Consider the following 23,444-nt stretch of genomic DNA (forward strand, 5'->3'; position numbering starts at 1 on the left):
TCACTACAGCCTGGGGTTCGATCCCAGGCTGTGTAACAACCGGCCGTGACTGGGAGTCTCATAAGGTGGCACACAATTGGTCCAGCATCGTCCGGGTTAGGAGAGGGTTTGGCCAGGGGGACTTTACTTGGCTCATCGCATTCTAGCGACTCCTTGTGGTGGGCCGGGCGCCTGCAGGCTGACTTTCGGTTGTTAGCTCAACGGTGTTTCCACCGATACATTGGTGCAGCTGGCTTCCGTGCTAAGAAGTGCGGCTTGGCGGGTCATGTTTCGGATGGTGCATGACTCGACCTTCGCCTCTCCCAGGCCCGTTGGGGAGTTGCAGCAATGAGACAAGATCATAATCACGAAATTGGGGTGATAAAGGGGGTAAAAATTACAACAAAAAAAGAAGACAAAAAATATATCTTTAGTGGCTTGACTTTGAAAAAAGAGCAAAGCCAACAGCACCTCATTTCAGTTCTTAGACCTCTGTTTCATAGAAATGTATCCAATGCTTTGATATACATATAGCATTGATTGCTAAATAGAACATGTAACTAATTGTCTTCTTTAACTGATTGCTCCCTCCAGGTGTCTCTCATGCCACCCTCCTGCACACCAAATCCCTACGGGGCCACCGGGAGTGTTTTGAGAAGTACCACCTCATTGCCAACCAGAAGCTGTCCCGCTCCAAGGTCTCCCGCAGTCCCTACGAGGGCATGAAGCTGGCCCTTAGCCAGAAGATCAGCCGCATCGTGCAGTACGCCCAGAACAAAGACTCTGTCAGCTCAGAGGGGAGTCCTGGCTGCCGGGGGGGCAAGCACCAGCTCCTCTGCTACAGCCAGAATGGAGACCGTAAACTACTGCCCCAGTTGGACGCCCAGGTACCCCGCTACACCCCACGCTGGAACCAGGGGATGGGGGCAGAAGGGCTGCCGGACTACGCCACGGGCATGCTGGAGTGCCACTCGGCCGAGGAGCTGGGGCTACTGGAGGACAGGCGCGGCCTCGGGGCCCTGTGGGGGGTCACAGGGAGGAGGGGCCTTCTTCACCGCAGCCACAGCCAGTCTTCTGGAGGAGACCACCAGACACTGCATTCAAACAATGGTCACAGCAGAGACGAGTGTGAGTTCACAGTCAGCCTCATTTACTTTACACCACAAACAGTAACTAGCCTTCCTCCATTCCTAAAACACCACACTGGTTGTGGTCAGATTCTCTCTACCCCTCTATTCTCCAGAAGTGTGCTCTCGTTCACTCCCCCCATTGATTCAAAGCATTGTATTGGTGTAGCATAAGCGTGGCTAGATGGAGCCTCGCGGAAAGAGTGCACCATTTTAGGAGAAGGGTAGATAAGTCAGACTGTAGCCAGAGTGTTATTTAGCTGGTTTCTGAGCCTCTATAGGCTCCTCGTGAACTAGGCTTCCCTAAAATGGGAAGCCTGGGGAAGTTCCATGGAAGAAATCCTCTAAAGAGGGGTCAGAACCCGCTGTAAATCTGTGACGCCTCGCAACACTTCAAACCAATCAAATGTCTTGTTTGGGTGGTGCTCCAAAGGTGCTCACCAGATTAGTGCTGTAGGTGCAACAGTGTGTGAGGACTAAACATTTCAACAAAACAAGCACGGGTGACAAAACATTTTAGAACGTTTTTGCAGCACACTGGTTTTGACAGCATTTCACTGTTATTTCGAGATGAGCTAAAGCTGCAACAAGAGGGGAGAAATGGTCTACAATGCTGGCCATATCAATATTTTGACGTTTCTGAAGTGATATTTGGCTGTATAGGCTAGCATGAGGGACAAGTAGCTAGCCATAATGAGGTTCGTTTTGAGAAAAGTCAACCAACTTTGTAAACTACCTAGGTATAACTAGCTAGCTAGCTACTATATAGCCAACAAAATGTGAATAAAAACAGCATATTATTGATCTGAAAGGTTAGCTGTGTTAGCCCAGTTGCTAGCTTTCCAGGGTCAGTGATACATAGAGCAACCATGTACTGTGTCTGTTTCTATGGGAACTGCAATAATTTTGCTCAAATGAAGGAAATTAAATGAACCTCATTAAATGTTACCTGTAATGCTGATCTCCAGTAGCCTAATTGTCATCTCCTTATTTTCATATACTGTAACTAAATTACAAGGGTTGGATTTGCACTGAATGTTATATGTCAGCGCTTAAAAGGCATGTACAGAGTCTGGTATATGGTTGGCCTCCTATACATTGTCTATTGTTATGGTATCAGTTGAAATTGAGAGCATATAGTTTAACTTGTAAACAATGTGTGAGTTTAGCTATTCTCTGCTTCAGATGCCAATAAGGCCAGTAATGTCACCATACTGTAGGCTTATGGCTGCATTGGCGATGCATGCCATATGATAAGCTGCAGATTGGATTCACAGAGCTGATATACTGAGAGAGAGTGACAATCAAATAAAACAGATTGGAAATCTTACAACTAGACAAAAAGGATCATACAACTGGACTAATTTTAGAATACAACACTGACACGTTAGAGACAGAACCCTTTCCCCTCTTTATTGCAGGATTGTGATGTGGTTAATCAACATTGACATTAGTTAATTTTGAATAATAGTTGAACAATTAAAACAAGTTCAAACACTCGCTTCACTTCAAAGAATCAACACTTCATCACTTCAGAATGTACATATAAGTGAACTTGTATGTAAAGATTAGACATCTTAGTCTAAATAACAATAGATCATTGAGTAGTAACATGTAAGCTATTATTACTAAAGCATAATTTCAGGTGAACCAAAAAAACTCCATACCAGCGGTAGCCAACCTTGCTCCACTGGTCCCTGATCTACTGGGTGAGCAGACTTCTATTCCAGCCCAGCAATGGCACACTTGATTATGAACTCTTTAGATTTGATAAGTTGAATCCTGGTGTGTTAATGCTGGGCTGAAACAGAACCCTGCTACACCCAGCAGACCTCCAGCAGGGTTGTCCTGCTCCAACTCCAATAGGTTTATACATTGTGTGTGTGTGTGTGTGATGTTTCACTATATTTTTTTATATACAACATTTGCTAACATAGGCCTACACATATAACCCATGGCATATAGGATATACCCTAAGTTTGTTGTGATATTCATTGGGACCTCTCTTCATATGCAAAAAGGCTTTTACAGCTTTCCATGTCTGAGGACAGAAACATCACAAAGAAACAGGCTTCATTATATTTAAATTAGACACCACTGAATATGATGTTGCTATTATCTCTCTGTCCTCAAAGTTTTCCCCTCTAGGGACTGGAACTGGACAATCTTTTCATAATATCCTCCCACAAAATGACCTGCCATATCCAGTAGCCTACACTGTCCTGTCCAGTAGCCTACACTCTCCCTTTACTGTAGCTGGAGCTGCAGTTTCACCCTCTTTCATGTAGTGTTGCACGGTATACCGAAACTTCGCTACTCTTTTGATACTAGAACATGAAAAGCGGTTCGGTACTAGAATTTTTGTTGCTTCAGGTACTCCTGTGTCATGTGTCTCACAGATCAAGCCTGTCTATCAGAGCAGTCAACCCCTTATTATAGCTCGCACCGTGCATGCTCCACTTACTCATTGCTAGCCTGCACTGGGAATCTGAGCTGCATCATGTTAGCTCCCCTCATGCTGCACAGAAGTTAAGTCTTGAATAATGCGACACGGCATGTCGAAATGTTGGAACTGTTAATTACTATTCGGAAAACAATGTCTATATTGGCTAAAATACTTTACAATGGAAGAAGATACTGGTAGCTTCCAGCTTTGTAGGCTAACTTTCCTTGCTAACCATAATGCAAAATATGCTGATTTCAAAGTTGATTTCCCACAAAAACTTTTCATACACTTATTCAGTCTCTCTCACGTCTCTCCCAAATATGATCTATTACTTTTATGCAAATGTTGTTGATCAGTACAATAAAATTAAGTCCCAACTGGAAGGGAAAAATATTGTTTGTTTGGCATCTGTAGCCCCATGAAATCAGCCAAAACAAGCTCAATAACTCAATGCATGCACACACCTATTGAATATGCATTCATCTGTATTGTGCACAAGCCTGGGCTACATCTTGATTTACCCAGTTTATCAATAGAGATTTACCATTCAAATAAATTATTACCATAATTTAGTTAGATTTGGTAAAAACAAAGTCAAATTGATTGTATATTTGTATAATTGAGTCATTGACTGTCTCTGAATTTTTTTTTAAAGTAATGATATTGAACTCAAAAGATGCAAGACAGTTGAACAGAGCAATAGCTGAGTTTATCGGTCTGGACCAATTGCCATGTTGTGCCTTATTCTTTTGCCGTGGTATCGTTTTGGTATTGAGTATTGTGACGGTATTGAGTATTGTGACGGTATTGAGTATTGTGATACTAAACCTGGTAGCGGTATCGAAGTCAAAATTCTGGTGTTGTGACAACACTACTTCTTTAACTGTTATCTACAAATGCATTTGGAGATTGTTTTTAATTTACAATGATTACATCAAGATAGATAGCTAATATGAAGTTAGCTAGCTGAAGACATTTAGCCTACAAAGTGACCTATTGTAGCCAGCTATCTAGCTAATAATGAATAGTTTAACATTTTCAAAATGTACTTATTTACTTATTTGAATAGGTACTGCCACTGCCTTGTTTTTTGGGTCCTTACAAAATCTAAATAATGGGCAATCTTCAAGATATTTTCAGTGTCAGCAAAGCGCAGCCATGTGAACAGAACAAATTCAGACGAATGGACAAGTGTTTGTCACCAGAGTGGCTTAGAACGCTTGCGTCCCACCTCAACAGCCAGTGGAATCCCGTGGCGCGATATTCAAATACCTTAGAAATGCTATTACTTCAATTTCTCAAACATATGACTATTTTACACCATTTTAAAGACAAGACTCTCGTTAATCTAACCACACTGTCCGATTTCAAAAAGGCTTTACAACGAAAGCAAAACATTAGATTATGTCAGCAGAGTACCCAGCCAGAAATAATCAGACACCCATTTTTCAAGCTAGCATGTAATGTCACAAAACCCAAAACCACAGCTAAATGCAGCACTAACCTTCGATGATCTTCATCAGATGACACTCCTAGGACATTATGTTATACAATACATGCATGTTTTGTTCAATCAAGTTCATATTTATATCAAAAACCAGCTTTTTACATTAGCATGTGACTAGCATTCCCACCGAACACTTCCCGTGAATTTACTAAATTACTCACGATAAACGTTCACAAAAAACATAACAATTATTTTAACCTGTTAGGGCTAGGGGGGCAGCATTTGCACATCTGGATAAAAAAAATGTACCCGATTTAATCTGGTTACTAATCCTACCCAGTAACTAGAATATGCATATACTTATTATATATGGATAGAAAACACTCTAAAGTTTCTAAAACTGTTTGAATGGTGTCTGTGAGTATAACAGAACTCATTTGGCAGGCAAAACCCTGAGACATTTTCTGACAGGAAGTGGATACCTGATGTGTTGTATTGACTTTAAACCTATCCCATTGAAAAACACAGGGGTTTAGGAATATTTTGGCACTTCCTATTGCTTCCACTAGATGTCACCAGCCTTTACAAAGTGTTTTGAGTCATCTGGAGGGAGATCTGACCGAACAAGAGCCATGGAACGATGATGTCCCATTAGACACCTGGCGCGCGAGTTCATGTTGGGTACCCTCGTTCCAATACGTTATAAAAGAGTATGCATTCGTCCACCTTGAATATTATTCATGTTCTGGTTAAAAAGGCCCTAATGATTTATGCTATACAACGTTTGACATGTTTGAACGAACGGAAATATATTTTTTCCCCTCGTTCATGACGAGAAGTCCGGCTGGCTTAGATCATGCGCGAACAAGACGGAGATTTTTGGACATAAATGATGAGCTTTTTTGAACAAAACTACATTCGTTATGGACCTGTGATACCTGGAAGTGACATCTGATGAAGAGAATCAAAGGTAATGGATTATTTACATAGTATTTTCGATTTTAGATCTCCCCAACATGACGTCTAGTCTGTATCGCAACGCGTATTTTTCTGGGCGCAGTGCTCAGATTATTGCAAAGTGTGATTTCCCAGTAAGGTTATTTTTAAATCTGGCAAGTTGATTGCGTTCAAGAGATGTAAATCTATAATTCTTTAAATGACAATATAATATTTTACCAATGTTTTCTAATTTTAATTATTTAATTTGTGACGCTGACTTGACTGCCGGTTATTGGAGGGAAACGATTTCCTCAACATCAATGCCATAGTAAAACGCTGTTTTTGGATATAAATATGAACTTGATAGAACTAAAAATGCATGCATTGTCTAACATAATGTCCTAGGAGTGTCATCTGATGGAGATTGTAAAAGGTTAGTGCATCATTTTAGCTGGTTTTATGGTTTTGGTGACCCTGTCTTTGACTTGACAAAACATTACACACAACTCTTGTAAATGTACTGTCCTAACATACTCTAAATTTATGCTTTCGCCGTAAAACCTTTTTGAAATCGTAAAACGTGGTTAGATTAAGGAGATGTTTATCTTTCAAATGGTGTAAAATAGTTGTATTTTTGAAAAATTTGAATTTTGACATTTATTTGGATTCAAATTTGCCGCTCTTGAAATGCACCTGCTGTTGATGGAGTGCACCACGGGTGGCACGCTAGCGTCCCACCTAGCCCATAGAGGTTAAGGATTATAGATACAGAACTCCTTTATGCAATCGCTATGTCCGATTTTAAAATAGCTTTTCGGTGAAAGCACATTTTGCAATATTCTGAGTAGATAGCCCGGCCATCATGGCTAGCTATTTTGACACCCACCAAGTGTGGTACTCACCAAACTCAGAATTACTATTAGAAAAATGTTATTACCTTTGCTGTTCTTCGTCAGAATGCACTCCCAGGACTTCTACTTCAATAACAAATGTTGGTTTGGTTCCAAATAATCCATAGTTATATCCAAATAGCGGCGTTTTGTTCGTACGTTCAAGACACTATCCGAAGGGTGACGCGCCCGACGCGTTTCGTGACAAAACATTTCAAAATATTCCATTACCGTACTTCGAAGCATGTCAAACGCTGTTTAACCTGTTAGGGCTAGGGGGCAGTATTGACACGGCTGGATAAAAAACATACCCGATTTAATCTGGTTACCACTCCTACCCAGTAACTAGAATATGCATATACTTATTACATATGGATAGAAAACACCCTAAATTTTCTAAAACTGTTTGAATGGTGTCTGTGAGTATAACAGAACTCAAATGGCAGGTCAAAACCTGAGAGATTCCTTTACAGGAAGTGGCCTGTCTGACCATTTCTTGAACTTCTTTTCCATCTCTATCATTTACTAAGGATCTCTGCTCTAACGTGACACTTCCCACGTCGTCCATAGGCGCTCAGAGCCCGGGAAAAAACAGAATGTCGTCATTCCAGCCCCAGGCTGAAACACATTATCGCCTTTCTCAAGTGGCCGATCAAGGGACACTGGGCTTATGCGCGTGACCCGACCGCCCCCGCCTTTGGGATTTTTTCCTCTGTTTGCCGAAAAGGAGATTCCCTGTCGGAATATTATCGCTTTTCTACGAGAAAAATGTCGTAAAAATTGATTTTAAACAGCGGTTGACATGCTTCGAGGTACGGTAATGGAATATTTAAGATTTTAATTGTCACGAATTGCGCCATGCGCGCGACACTTCTTTACTATTCCGGATAGTGTCTGGAACGCACGAACAAAACGCCGCTATTCGGATATAACGATGGATTATTTTGGACCAAACCAACATTTGTTATTGAAGTAGCAGTCCTGGGTGTGCATTCTGACGAAGACAACAAAAGGTAATCAAACTTTTATAATAGTAAATATGATTATGGTGAGTGCTAAACTTGCCGGGTGTCTAAATAAGCGAGCCCGTGATGCCTGGGCTATGTACTTAGAATATTGCAAAATGTGCTTTCACCAAAAAGCTATTTTAAAATCGGACATATCGAGTGCATAGAGGAGGTCTGTATCTATAATTCTTAAAATAATTGTTATGCTTTTTGTGAACGTTTATCGTGAGTAATTTAGTAAAATGTTAGCGAATTCCCCGGAAGTTTGCGGGGGTATGCTAGTTCTGAACGTCACATGCTAATGTAAAAGCTGGTTTTTGATATAAATATGAACTTGATTGAACAAAACATGCATGTATTGTATAACATAATGTCCTAGGGTTGTCATCTGATGAAGATCATCAAAGGTGAGTGCTGCATTTAGCTGTCTTCTGGGTTTTGGTGACATTATATGCTGGCTTGAAAAATGGGTGTCTGATTATTTCTGGCTTGGTACTCTGCTGACATAATCTAATGTTTTGCTTTCGTTGTAAAGCCTTTTTGAAATCGGACATTGTGGTTAGATTAACGAGAGTCTTGTCTTTAAATAGCTGTAAAATAGTCATATGTTTGAGAAATTGAAGTAATAGGATTTTTAACGTTTTGAAAATCGCGCCACAGGCTGCCAGTGGCTGTTACGCAAGCGTCCCACCTAGCCCATAGAGGTTAAAATAAATTTTTATGCGATTTTTCTCGTAAAAAAGCGATAATATTCCGACCGGGAAACCCTGTTTTTGTTCAAAGACCAATCAATAAAAACATGGTGTCGGCTCGTGCACGCGCCTCAGTCTCATTGTTCTCAGATCGACCACTATCCAAATGCGCTACTGTTTTTCAGCCATGGCCTGCAAAGTCACCATTCATCGTTCTGGCGCCTTCTGAGAGCCTATGGGAGCGTTAGAAAATGTCACGTTATGCCAGAGATCCCCTGTTTTGGTTAGAGATGATCAAGAAGGCCAAGAAATAGTCAGAGAGAGCGCTTCCTGTTTGGAATCTTCTCAGGTTTTGGCCTGCCAAATGAGTTCTGTTATACTCAGACACCATTCAAACAGTTTTAGAAACTTTAGGGGGTTTTCTACCAAATCAAACAATTATATGCATATTCTAGTTACTGGGCAGGAGTAGTAACCAGATTAAATCGGGTACGTTTTTTATCCGGCTGTGCAAATACTGCCCCCTATCCCCAACAGGTTAAACTAGAATAGACAACTACCCGGACGGAAAACAGTGATGCACATAACACACAGCACCCCTTCTACGGGCGTGTGGGGGAGGGTTCTTGAAAGACAACATCCAATCAAAATCTTGCCGCGGACCATTCAACACCTTTTTGCAATACAAAGTTCACCAGGCCTCCGAGGGAGGCGTGACAACGACGTGATTTTGGAGATATGACCACGTGAGTCTAGAGCCTCTGCAGAGTGGCATTGAGTGGGAGGAGGGATGTTGAAAAGGGAGGGAGGAAAACAGATGGGATGCAATGCACCCCTTTTTCTCCTCTTATCTGGTCTCTGTGATCTTTGTTATATGGAGTCTGCTATCTCTTCCATTTCCCCTACTTATTAATGGTGGACAAGACAATGTAGTGACGCAGGCCAGGGCCCAGTTTTTAGTGCATCCTCACACATTCCTCCTCAGCCACCACTCTTCCTCCTTTCCCCACACCACCACACTCTCAATTTGTCCAGAGAAAAGTTATTCTTAGTCCTACCTCATAAAGTGTCCTTGGGTTCTCCATGCCATGTCACAGTACCAAGATTGTTTGTGTCTGCTACACGCCCTCTTGGAGAGAGGATGAATCTCTCTCAAGGACGCTGACACTTTCAGGTAGTTTATAGAATTCCTTTCCTTTGTAAATTATGACAGTAACTTTCAGACCCTTAGCTTTTCTCTCTCTGTTTCTGCATAGTTTGTTGTTGCTATGCAACAAAGGCCCGATTCAGACTTAAGAAATAGTAGTTTGCCATAATAAATTGTTCAATCCATGAAATATTAGGTGAGAAGTGTACAATAGGGGTTGATCAGTAGTCCTAAAAATCTACCTGAATAATCAGCACTAATCATGGAACTGTGATGACAACAGTCCAGCCATCGTGAAACGTGCTCCAGGTTTGCTGCTACGTATGGTCTGCCTTCCATAATGATTAAAATAGGCTACATGTCCCAAATTATTGCACAACTTGTAATATGTTAGCCTAATATGATCCACTATTGCTAGCGATCCTCAGGAAAAACCACACAAACGTGAGAGAGGAGAGACAGGTAAACTAACAATGGAATGGAATGATGCAAAATGTAAGGAAACTAACACTAAAGTGACAGTTATAAATGTATATGGGAATAACTGACGATGACTCCCAATTTAACACAATATACATTTTTGTTAAATACAGTGAAAAGTCTGGGCATACAGTTGAAGTCGGAAGTTTACATACAGTGCCTTGCGAAAGTATTCGGCCCCCTTGAACTTTTCGACCTTTTGCTTTAGGCTTTCTTTGATTTTTTTATTCAACTTTTCGTTTATTCAGCCCCTTTAATTAATACTTTGTAGCGCCACCTTTTGCTGCGATTACAGCTGTAAGTCGCTTGGGGTATGTCTCTATCAGTTTTGCACATCGAGAGACTGAAATTTTTGCCCATTCCTCCTTGCAAAGCAGCTCGAGCTCAGTGAGGTTGGATGGAGAGCGTTTGTGAACAGCAGTTTTCAGTTCTTTCCACAGATTCTCGATTGGATTCAGGTCTGGACTTTGACTTGGCCATTCTAACACCTGGGTATGTTTATTTGTGAACCATTCCATTGTAGATTTTGCTTTATGTTTTGGATCATTGTCTTGTTGGAAGACAAATCTCCGTCCCAGTCTCAGGTCTTTTGCAGACTCCATCAGGTTTTCTTCCAGAATGGTCCTGTATTTGGCTCCATCCATCTTCCCATCAATTTTAACCATCTTCCCTGCCCCTGCTGAAGAAAAGCAGGCCCAAACCATGATGCTGCCACCACCATGTTTGACAGTGGGGATGGTGTGTTCAGGGTGATGAGCTGTGTTGCTTTTACGCCAAACATAACGTTTTTGCATTGTTGCCAAAAAGTTCGATTTTGGTTTCATCTGACCAGAGCACCTTCTTCCACATGTTTGGTGTGTCTCCCAGGTGGCTAGTGGCAAACTTTAAACGACACTTTTTATGGATATCTTTAAGAAATGGCTTTCTTCTTGCCACTCTTCCATAAAGGCCAGATTTGTGCAGTATACGACTGATTGTTGTCCTATGGACAGAGTCTCCCACCTCAGCTGTAGATCTCTGCAGTTCATCCAGAGTGATCATGGGCCTCTTGGCTGCATCTCTGATCAGTCTTCTCCTTGTATGAGCTGAAAGTTTAGAGGGATGGCCGGGTCTTCGTAGATTTGCAGTGGTCTGATACTCCTTCCATTTCAATATTATCGCTTGCACAGTGCTCCTTGGGATGTTTAAAGCTTGGGAAATCTTTTTGTATCCAAATCCGGCTTTAAACTTCTCCACAACAGTATCTCGGACCTGCCTGGTGTGTTCCTTGTTCTTCATGATGCTCTCTGCGCTTTAAACGAACCTCTGAGACTATCACAGAGCAGGTGCATTTATACGGAGACTTGATTACACACAGGTGGATTCTATTTATCATCATTAGTCATTTAGGTCAACATTGGATCATTCAGAGATCCTCACTGAACTTCTGGAGAGAGTTTGCTGCACTGAAAGTAAAGGGGCTGAATAATTTTGCACGCCCAATTTTTCCGTTTTTTATTTGTTAAAAAAGTTTGAAATATCCAATAAATTTCGTTCCACTTCATAATTGTGTCCCACTTGTTGTTGATTCTTCACAAAAAATTACAGTTTTATATCTTTGTTTGAAGCCTGAAATGTGGCAAAAGGTCGAAAAGTTCAAGGGGGCCGAATACTTTCGCAAGGCACTGTACACTTAGGTTGGAGTCATTTAAAACTCGTTTTTCAACCACTCCACAAAATTCATGTTAACAAACTATAGTTTTGGCAAGTCTGTTAGGACATCTACTTTGTGCATGACACAAGTAATTTTTCCAACAATTGTTACAATTGAAGAACATCATCCCAACCGTGAAGCACGGGGGTGGCAGCATCATGTTGTGTGGGTGCTTTTCTGCAGGAGGGACTGGTGCACTTCACAAAATAGATGGCATCATGAGGAAAATTATGTGGATGTATTGAAGCAACATCTCAAGACATCAGTCAGGAAGGTAAAGCTTGGTTGTAAATGGGTCTTCCAAATGGACAATGACCCCAAGCATACATCCAAAGTTGTGGCAAAATGGCTTAAGGACAACAAAGTCAATGTATTGGAGTGATCATCACAAAGCCCTGACCTCAATCCTATAGAACATTTGTTGGAAGAACTGAAAAAGCCTGTGTGAGCAAGGAGGCCTACAAACCTGACTCAGTTACACCAGCTCTGTCAGGAGAAATGGGCCAAAATTTACCCAACTTATTGTGGGAAGCTCGTAGAAGGCTACCCAAAATGTTTCACCCAAATTAAACAATTTAAAGGCAATGCTACCAAATACTAATTGACCCACTGGGAATGTGATGAAAGAAATAAAAGCTGAAATGTATCATTTTCTCTACTATTATTCTGACATTTCACATTCTTAAAATAAAGTGGTGATCCTAACTGACCTAAGACGGGGAATTGTTACTAGGAGAAACATGTCAGGAATTGTGATAAACTGAGTTTAAATGTATTTGGCTAAGGTGTATGTAAACTTCTGACTTCAACTGTATAATTAAACCATTCTAGAAGTCATAAATCAACTTGGTAGTTTTGGCGCTATACTGTCATTTGCCATGGCTACAGAAGCCTACAGAATTCCACAGTACAACTCATAATACCCATAAAACCTAGTGGTCAAACAGGGAAATGGTTCCAATCATTTCCCCACCATTTTTCCCATAGGGGATTTTAGAAACTTAAAATAAGGTTTGTGTTTCGTGTAGGCTTACCCTGGCGTGACGTTTTGATAACCATGTAAATCTTTCTCGAACAAGGTGACTTTTTTTTATCAATATATGCGCCTGAATTTAACCCCCCAAGATGACATGCTAATTAGCTGCTAATGTGGCTATCATAAAGAACTACAAATGCCATGATGATCTGGATAAGACTGCCAAATCGAAGAAAGGGTAAGAAGCTCTGGATTTACTATCTAATGTTCTCTAAATGTAGTAATTAATAAATAGGCAATTTCTTTAAATGGAAAATTATGAGAACTTGACACCATACCTGTTAGCGAAGGTGCCAGCTAGAGATGACGTGCAGAAGCTTGCAGGGATTAGCATTTTTGAATCTGAGTAAATGGAGCCAAATATATTGATAAGTCACCTTGTCCGAGAGAGATTTACATGGTTATCAAAACATGATGCCAGGGTAAGCCTTCACGAAACACAACCCTTATTTTAAGTGTTTCTAAAGTCCCGTATGGGAAAAATGTATGGTGGGAAAATGATTGGAACCATTTCCCTGTTTGACCGCTAGGTTTTATGGGTATTATGACACCTCCACTGTGAGGCTCTATAGCTTGGGTCTCCAAATTCTTTCCCTTCAGGTTATAATACCAACATTTCGTAAACTTCGCTGTTAAAAAGCTGATATGTTGATATGCTTCAGTTTGCTGCCATATTATTGGTTTCGCATTTGTCGCTAGCAATCAAAAGGTAAAATAGATCAACAATTGTCATTTATATTTTCAACCCGCTTATCCAAACGGCTCACACATTCACCTAGCTCTTATAAATATCTCCGTCTTATCAATTTGTAAATTAGTGCATGGAAAATTGTGTTATTTCTATCAGTAAAAAAATTAAGTAGATGTGAAACCAACAGGTTTCCCCACCTTTTTCATAATTTTATTGCACGTAAAGGTGGAATTGAGGGAATTAAGTCAAGGTCAGAATACAGTTCATCTGTAAACACACCTCCGCGACTCCTTAATTTCTTTGATATCCACCCCAAACTAATAGTTCAGAATACGTGTAGAGTGAAAAGTGCATAAAAGGGGAATTACGTTCCATTTATGCATGCTTAACTCGGGTCGGAATCCCCCCCAGTGCTGGAAGTTGCTTTAGTTGGTTCATTTATTTGATCAAACATGCCATGCTGTGTTGCTCTTGTTTTGTGACCCAATCTTTGTTTTATCTTCCAGTGATTAAAATGAGTGTGGACGAGCTCCACCAGCTGAATGAGCAGCTGCTGCTACAGATTCAAAGTAAGAGACACTTTCATAGCCATCTATTGAAGTTAACTGTGAACAGATGTCTAAATTATTCTTTTGCATTAATCATCTATAAAGGAGTGCTTTAGAGCATGCATGGGTTTTAAGTCTCTTGTTTGAAGTGCTTGTAAATGTCCATAAATGGATGGAACTGAATGTGCCTCATTAGTGTTTTCTTGCATCTCTTCTATGCTGGTGTGTCTTTGATGTGACGTTGTGTCTTTGATTGTGAGGTGGTGTTATGTATTGGTAGTACTGCGTTGTCATCGCTGTCTGCACCCTCGGCTTAATCTGTTTGATTTCTTTTCCGGGTGTGTGGTCCCTGGCCTTCATTGATCTCATTGCTCTTTTGCTCTGTGTGTGTTTTTGTGAGAGAGTAGGGCTGTGGCTGGTGATTGTCAAGCAAATACAGTTGAAGTCGGAAGTTTACATATAATTAGGTTGGAGTCATTAAAACTCGTTTTTCAACCACTCTACAAATTTCTTGTTAATAAACTATAGTTTTGGCAAGTCGGTTAGGACATCTACTGTGTGCATGACACAAGTTATTTTTCCAACAATTGTTTACAGACATATTATTTAACTTATAATTCACTATCACAATTCCAGTGGGTCAGGAGTTTACATACACTAAGTTGACTGTGCCTTTAAACAGCTTGGAAAATTCCAGAAAATGATGTCATGGCTTTAGAAGCTCCTGATAGGCTAATTTACATAATTTGAGTCAATTGGAGGTGTACCTGTGGATGTATTTCAAGGCCTACCTTCAAACTCAGTGCCTCTTTGCTTGACATCATGGGAAAATCAAAAGAAATCAGCCAAGACCCCAGAAAAAAAATTGTAGACCACCACAAGTCTGATTCATCCTTGGGAGCAATTTCCAAATGCGTGAAGGTACCATATTCATCTGTACAAACAATAGTACGCAAGTATAAACACCATGGGACCACACAGCCGTCATACCGCTCAGGAAGGAGACACGTTCTGTCTCCTAGAGATGAACGTACTTTGGTGCGAAAAGTGCAAATCAATCCCAGAACAACAGCAAAGGACCTTGTGAAGATGCTGGAGGAAACAGGTACAAAAGTATCTATATCCACAGTAAAACGAGTCATATATCGACATAACCTGAAAGGCCGCTCAGCAAGGAAGAAGCCACTGCTCCAAAACCGCCATAAAAAAGCCAGACTACGGTTTGCAACTGCACATGGGGGACAAAGATCGTACTTTTTGGATAAATGTCCTTTGGTCTGATGAAACAAAAATAGAACTGTTTGGCCATAATGACCATCGTTATTACATTTACATTTTTACAGTTTAGTCATTTAGCAGACGCTCTTATCCAGAGCGACTTACAGTAGTGAATGCATACATTTCATACAATTTCATTTTTTTTTTACTGCCCCCCGTGGGAATCGAACCCACAACCCTGGCGTTGCACACACCATGCTGGCGTTGCGAACACCATGCTCTACCAACTGAGCCACAGGGAAGGTTATGTTTGGAGGAAAAAGGGGGAGGCTTGCACCCCGAAGAATACCATCCCAACTGTGAAGCACGGGGGTGGCAGCATCATGTTGTGGGGGTGCTTTGCTGCAGGAGGTACTGGTGCACTTCACAAAATAGATTGCATCATGGGGAAGGAAAATTATGTGGATATATTGAAGCAACATATCAAGACATAAGTCAGGGAGTTAAAGCTTGGTCGCAAATGGGTCTTCCAAATGGACAATGACCCCAAGCATACATCCAAAGTTGTGGCAAAATGGCTTAAGGACAACAAAGTCAATGTATTGGAGTGGCCATCACAAAGCCCTGACCTCAATCCTATAGAAAATTTGTGGGCAGAACTGAAAAGGCGTGTGCGAGCAAGGAAGCCTACAAACCTGACTCAGTTACACCAGCTCTGTCAGGAGGAATGGGCCAAAATTCACCCAACTTATGTGGGAAGCTTGTGGAAGGCTACCTGAAATGTTAAACAATTTAAAGGCAATGCTACCAAACACTAATTGAGCTATGTAATCTTCTGACTCACTGGGAATTTGATGAAAGAAATAAAAGCTGAAATAAATCATTCTCTCTACTATTATTCTGGCAATTCACGTTCTTAACATGAAGTGGTGATCCTGACTGACCTAAGAGAGGGAATTTTTACGAGGATTACATGTCAGGAATTGTGATAAACTGAGTTTAAATGTATTTGGCTAAGGTGTATGTAAACTTCTGACTTCAACTGTAACTGCCGGTCTCACTGTAATTGACCATAAATTAACATAAACATGTTTAGCATCTCCTGGCTTCCACGCATAGCCTACAAGCCACTGATGCAGACCTTTGGAACATCTACATTTAAAAAAAGTATAAATCAATTTAATATAACCTTCACTATAACTTACACCACCATCACAATAAATCTACGATTTATTTTAGACCGGTCAAAAAAAACATGATCTGAAAAGATTTTTGTCTATTTCAGAAGTGCAGATAGCGTCCTCTGAGTTGTCCTTATGTTAGGCCCTGATCTGGATGTGCCGTGTGGCTGTGGGCTACACTAGTTCATTTAGCAGACAAGATTTGCTTAGAATTCTGTAGCATTCTTTTATTGTATAGTATGAAGAATACAATTGAACATAGCTGAATAAAATAGAAAGTATATATTCTCCAAGCGATTTATGAGGGAGTGCACATGCGGCTATTCTGTGTTGAGCAGTTAACAAAGAAACAGGTCCTATAATATGCTTCATTTAGAGTTATTTATGTAACTTTAGTTGTGATACAAACATCTGGCTATATGTTTTTTTATTTTTAATACATTCTAAGGCTGCATGATGCGACTCTAATGATGATTTGAAAAAAAGTTGCATGAAAGGCCTGAGCTCTGCTTAGTTTTTTGCGCAGACTGCACTCACTTCATCAGTCTCTTATTCACAATTTGACAAGAACTTGATAAAGCCTTGAATTTCCCAGCGGCAACCTCCATGCCTTTTGCGGCCAGTGGCCGCTGTGCTCCTTGGCTGAATGTAATAATTATAATTCCCTTCTCCCGGCGGCTAATCGCGGTCGTCTGAAGTACCTCACTCACATGGCTCTCTCATAACTAAATTCTTATTAGCCCATGCCCGTCACGTGATCACGACCTTCTCACAGGCATGTCAGCTCCAAAGTAGGCTGCAAGTGAAGACCGACACATCGGGGACGCACCTGCACGTGTGCATATCCAATTCCGAGGCACGTATTGAAGACGTTAGAAGAACTGTACACATTTATTTTGTCAGCCAACAAGATGAGTAGGCCTAACAAACAGCAAAAGCTCTAGCCTACGTCAATCTTATATTCCCCATAGTACAAAAGTTGACCTATTCTGTGTGATAAATAAATATTCCAAATATAGTCTGGGACAGTTGTGGGATGCAATAGATCCCAAATTAATACAACCACTAGCATTAAAAAAAACGTTTTAAAAGCAATGAGCCCGATGCAACAGATCAGAACGTTTAGCTTAAAATGTTGATCAACTATTAGGCTATTTCTTCACATTATAAGCGCAGCAATGAGCACGCGGCTGGGAACCACTATTCTTAAAAGTGACCACAAATGCAATTATGCGTGTAATGCTTTATTACAAAGGTTCATTTTTATGGTGAAAATTATCTTCCCCAAATTTCAAGCTCACCCATGCGCCGCCTATGTATGCCAGTTAGGCTCTACACCCACCTGTTGTAAAGCGGATTAATGTGCTTAATTTTAAGAAGTTATTTAGTTGTGATACAAAGCTTGTCAAAACATATGGGCTAGGCTACATGAGGTGTGCAACTATGATTAGAAAAAAAAGGCATGCACTGTTTCTTGCCTTACTGCACACGCTGGGCATCATTCACAAGTGATAGGCTAATAGTGTCACCCATCAGACTATTCTTAATTTAATCTAGTCTTTACATAAATCATAACTAATTTCACAGATATAAAATGGACCATTATCATGTACCTGTCTCGGAAAACGGGGTCGGGGGAACAAATATGTAATCTATGGACTTAAATAGCGAATGGAGTACGCTTTTCCTGTGGTTAAATTTTCATGCCAGCCAGGTAGGCTATACTCCTGTTGTAAAGCGGCAGGTAGGCTAGTGGTTAGAGTGGGCCAGTAACCAAAAGGTTGCTGGAACGAATCCCCGAGCTGACAAGGTAAAAATCTGTCGTTCTGCCCCTGAACGAGGCAGTTAACCCACTGTTCCCCGGTAGGTCGTCATTGTAAATAAGAATTTGGTCTTAACTGACTTGCCTTGTTAAATTAAAAAAATGTTAAAAGCGAAGCAATGTGCTTAATATTAGGAACGTTGAGAAATAAATATAGTAGGCATAGCCTATAGAAAGCTGATAGGATCCTCTTCTTTTTAATACAGGCCATCAACTCTGTTTTCTCACCCAATTGCATAGCCTATAGAAATGTTGCGCAACATAAGCTCATGGGCTTTTATGAAGTGTTTTATTTTTTATTTTTTTTTAATACATTTGCATTGATGTCAGAGTGATTAGAGGGACAATAGAGTGCGGAGTACCAGTCAGTTAGCAAGTTTGGTAGGCTACTAATGACCATCAGCAGCATCAGAGCTTGGAGAAGCCTAATTACCGTGACTAAACGGTCACGTGGAACTTGACTGTTAGCATGACCCGTGACCGTCGGTGTGGCGGTAATACGGTCACTGTAACATCCCTAAGAGAGAGACCCTGCACTGTACTAATCTCTGCTCTGTTTCCTCTCCCCTCTACAGAGGTGTTTGAGGGGCTGACAGTGGCTGTGCAGGAAAAAGACTCACTGGCATCGGAACTGCATGTTCGCCACATCGCCATCGAGCAGCTCTTCAAGAACTGTGCCAAGCTGCCCTGGCTGCAGATCAGCCGGGCCGGGTCTGTGGTCAAGGCCAGCACTAACACCTCTGTGGAGTGAGGGGAGTCTGGGCGTACTTACCTGGCTGGTGACTGCCTCTCTCAGGGAGATGGCTGTTTCACTCCCAGGGCTACAGACAGACAAACAGGATGGCCACTGTGGCCCGTGCCCTTTATATTGTAAAATACTTGTTGCGTGGTGTGGTTTCTCTCAGAAGAGTGAGGAATGGACATGGTCTCCTCTCATCTGGTGCTCCAATGTTTTCTGACTGCAGTACTTTGAAGAAGGGCTCAGAGAAAGGCAATAAAATTTAAATATCTTGGGATCCACTGACTTCCGCATGGGAACTATGGGTTGTTGAACCTCGCTGTCGGTGGACCTGTTGCCTATGCAGACAAAGTATTTTTGGAAGAATACCTATTCAGATTTGATACAGAATGACATGAGCGAGATCTTGTTTGAATACTGGTAATTTCCAAAATAAAGGAAACACTTGAGTAAATAAAATAAAGTATATTGAAAGCAGGCAGGCAGGGCTCTAAAGTCAGATTCGTTAGCATCATGGTTGCACTATTACTACAGTGAAAACAGCTTGCTTCTAGCTCAACCAGGTCAAAAGATCTGACCAATTTTACCGGCACAACATTTTTATCTTCCTATAGCCGAGCGGCTCGCCGGGACTGCATTTTAGATTCATAAACCATGTCGTGGGCCGTTCTAAAACTACTCATGCGTCGACGTTGTTAACCATTTGTTTACACTTTGTTCAGTCATGTTACCTTGTTCGCTAGCTAGCTAACAACCTGGTAACTTTACCAGTATATCCAAGCATTTGGGGGCACAGAAAGAAAGGAAAAGGGGTAGCTTCTTCAGATCAGTGATCATAGCAGTGAATGAATGACAGATCTCTTGCATGTCAACATCATAAACCTGATGTTTTTAAAGAGACTGTGTACAATTTTCTATGTAATGCGTCTCAATAGGAAAATGCTGTTTTTACACAATATGTAGACCATTAATATTCCACAAATTACTTTAATTTCAATGACAGGTATTTGTATCATCAGTTTAGCTTTTATAATAAACAAATGCGTTTACAGTGTTCCATATTAGTTTCTTGGGCACAACGTGCTTCAGAAGTAGCTAGAATTCATAGGCAGCATTTACACAGGCAGCCCAATTCTGATATTTCTTTTCACTAATTGGTCTTTTGACCAATCAGATCAGCTCTGAAAAAGATCTGATGTGAAAAGATCTGATGTGATTGATCAAAAGAACAACAGGTGGAAAAAATATCAGAATTGGTCTGCCTGTGAAAATGTAGCAATATAGGCCCAATCCCAATCAACTTTTCTGGTGCTCCTAAATTTCATTTGGTGCTTCCAACTTTAAGTTACTAATGAAACATTTGAATTTAGAGCCCTGAAAGCAGGTGCTTCCACTCGTGTGGTTCCTGAGTTAATTAAGCAATTAACATCCTATCCCGTCATGTATAAACATGCCCAGTTGGCCATTACTTTGGCTACCATGGCTAGAAAAGGGGTGTCAAAGGTGCATAGGAGGTTTAGTGTGTGTGGGTGTGTCTGTCAGTTACCAGAAGGGTGTACTACAAAGCATGATCAAGGAGTTAGCCAGCTGACTTGCATAAATGTTCTGAAATAACTTTCTTTTTTAGAAAGATAAGCTTGATATGGGCATTGACTAATTGACTCAACAATCAAGAACGCATATCTAAGTTTAGCTGTCTTAATGAACCAGAAAATCAATCGTTGTTTATCAGTTATCTCATTGATCCTGCTTTGTAGTATACCCCTCTGATCTCAACCCAATTGAAAACCTATGGGAGATTCTGGAGCGGCGCCTGAGACGGCCTTTTTCACCACCATCAACAAAACACCAAATTATGGCACTTCTTGTGGAAGAATGGTGTTGTATCCATCCAATAGAGTTTCAGACACTTGTAGAATCTATGCCTAGGAGCATAGAAGCTGTTCTGGTGGCACGTGGTGGCCCAACGCCCTATTAAGACATTTTATGTTGGTATTTCCTTTATTTTGGCAGTTACCTGTATCTAGCTGCAGTTTTCTTTTTACAATGACAGTTTTCATTTATTGAATTTCCTCACACTCTTTTACATTTTGTTTTCTTTTTGTTATTTTAATCACACCCATTTCCTCGCTCAATCAGTCAACCAAATATTTGCTGATGTTGCTATGGTATATGTTACTTAAAGAGAGGTTATTTTGTATTCAGTGCAGTGAAACATACTCTTGCGGTTTGAATAAATTCTGTTACGTCTAAGAGGTGGGATTTTAAGTCCAGAGGTTACAGTTTGTTGCTTTTATTATTTCTCCAGTTTTTGATTTGAATGTCTTGTTTGTATTTTTATTTGTTTTGTTTTTTGTTAGTGGCATGCTGCAAATGCTGTTTTCTGCTATTCTTAACTTTAAGTCCTCTTGATTTCAACTGGTAAGGTATTTTATGGTAAGGCTGTTGAGCACAAGTCATGTAGTTGAACAAGGGAGTGACATGAAATGTGTGCTGATTGTAGAAATGTGTGCTGATTGTAGAAAAGGCCTAACTCGGTAAGCATTATATTGTCCATTTGCCAAACCAAAGCCTTTATTTGCTTCAAAGCAGCAAATATCAGTATTTATTATTTCACTTGTGAACTACAAATATAGGCCTCGCTAGACCAACTACAATTGATAGTGGAACGCAATAGAATACACTGATACCAAATTCACTTGAAATGTGGCTCAATGATACACTTGTAACTATAAAATTGGTTTAGCTGTAATGTCCTGTGTTATGAACTGCTCAACACAATTTGGCAGGTAGCCTAGCGGTTAAGAGCATTGAGCCAATAACCAAAAGGTCACTGGTTTGAATCCCCGGGCCGACTAAGTGAAAAATCTGTCAATGTGCCCTTGAGCAAGGCACTTCAAATCTATTTTTATTAGTCACGTGCGCCGAATACAACAGGTGTAGACCTTAGAGTGAAATGCTTACTTACAAGCCCCTAACCAACAATGCAGTTTAAAACATACAAATAAGAAATAAAAGTAACAAGTAATTAAAGAGGAGCAGTAAAATAACAATAGCGAAACGTCTATACAGGGGGTACCAGTACAGAGTCCATGTGCGGGGGAACCGGTTGCTCTTGTAAATCGCTCTGGATAAAGAGCGACTGCTAAATGATGTAAATGTGTTCTCCCCTGGTTTCACTGTCAAGTTGATGTTAGGTTGTGTGACAGTTTATTCAAGCAATTATTCGTATATTGGTTTATTATTTTGTGGTTGCGTGTTTCAAGTGTGCTTTGGTTTTTACTTGTTATTTTATTTTAGCTAATCATTTTCTGGTGGCAGGTCTATGCTGTGTGGAGTTCAAATTATGTATAAACTGCCGAATCCGGTTTTCTCTTAATATGATGTATCCATGGTGAAAAGAAAGCAATATGATGGAAAGGCCAAATAATGATTTAATTTTACCTATCCAGCAACAAATGAACTAGCCTTCATGAATATTTGGGACACAGATGTAGTAAGAAAATGGATTTTAGTATGTCTCTGGTCAATACTTAGATCTGCATGTGAAATTTAGGCATACTCTGGTGGTTTGAAACAGCTGTAGAGGTTCTGATCACTGAAGTGGACCCTCTATCATTGGCCCAACAAGAATGTGTATATTTTGGGAAGAAAGAAACAAATGTAGTCAGGTTGATGTATTTGAATCTTCCAATGTCACTCTCTTTATAAGAGATCAGGTTTGACCCCTCTGGGGTTTACAAGAAAGGTTTTAGCTCTGCTTTTAAATCTTATCCTGCTTTTGTTTGGATTAATAAATGTGTATTCTTCTGAGCGTGAGTTTAGTGTCACCCTAATTCGTGCAACTGGCATGTTGTACGAATTTTATCATACACATTCTCATTTTCCCCTAACTCTTGGTTTTTGAGATTTGACTCGTATGTGTTTGTAATGGAACCCTTTATCCTTTAGTGCACTTAGTGCCTTCGGAAAGTATTCAGACCCCTTGACATTTTCCCACATTTTGGTAGGTTATAGCATTATTTTAAAATTGATTAAATAATTTTTTCCCCCTCATCAATCTACACACAATACCCCAAAATGACAAAGGACAAATAGGACTTTAGACATTTTGCTAATATATTAAAAATAAATAACTGATATGACATTTACTTACAGTTGAAGTCGGAGGTTTACATACACCTCAGCCAAATACATTTAAAATCAGTTTTTCACAATTCCTGACATTTAATCCTAGTAAAAATTCCCTGTCTTAGGTCAGTTAGGATTACCACTTTATTTTAAGAATGTGAAATGTCAGAATAATAGTAGTGATTTATTTCAGCTTTTATTTATTTCATCACATTCCCAGTGGGTCAGAAG

At 40.4% G+C, this 23,444-nt stretch overlaps 1 protein-coding gene and 1 non-coding gene across 2 annotated transcripts in view; one reads left to right on the forward strand and one right to left on the reverse strand.

The window, feature by feature from the left end:
* Positions 1-22,895, forward strand: part of LOC106603527 (protein EURL homolog) — a 57,982-nt gene extending 35,087 nt beyond the window's left edge. The window contains exons 3-5 of the mRNA XM_014197345.2: positions 574-1,107; positions 14,081-14,143; positions 18,919-22,895. Coding sequence (XP_014052820.1) covers positions 574-1,107; positions 14,081-14,143; positions 18,919-19,094 — 773 coding nt within the window. The 3' untranslated portion in view covers positions 19,095-22,895. The remainder of the gene's footprint in view (positions 1-573; positions 1,108-14,080; positions 14,144-18,918) is intronic.
* On the reverse strand, positions 15,550-15,645 carry trnaa-cgc (transfer RNA alanine (anticodon CGC)). The gene is made up of 2 exons: positions 15,606-15,645; positions 15,550-15,585 (listed from the first exon to the last, which is right to left on the reverse strand). It is a non-coding gene; the product is annotated as a tRNA-Ala (tRNA).
* Positions 22,896-23,444: the final 549 nt, after the last annotated feature.

This window comes from Salmo salar, chromosome ssa04, assembly GCF_905237065.1.
Source record: "Salmo salar chromosome ssa04, Ssal_v3.1, whole genome shotgun sequence".
Classification (NCBI taxonomy): Eukaryota; Metazoa; Chordata; class Actinopteri; order Salmoniformes; family Salmonidae; genus Salmo; species Salmo salar.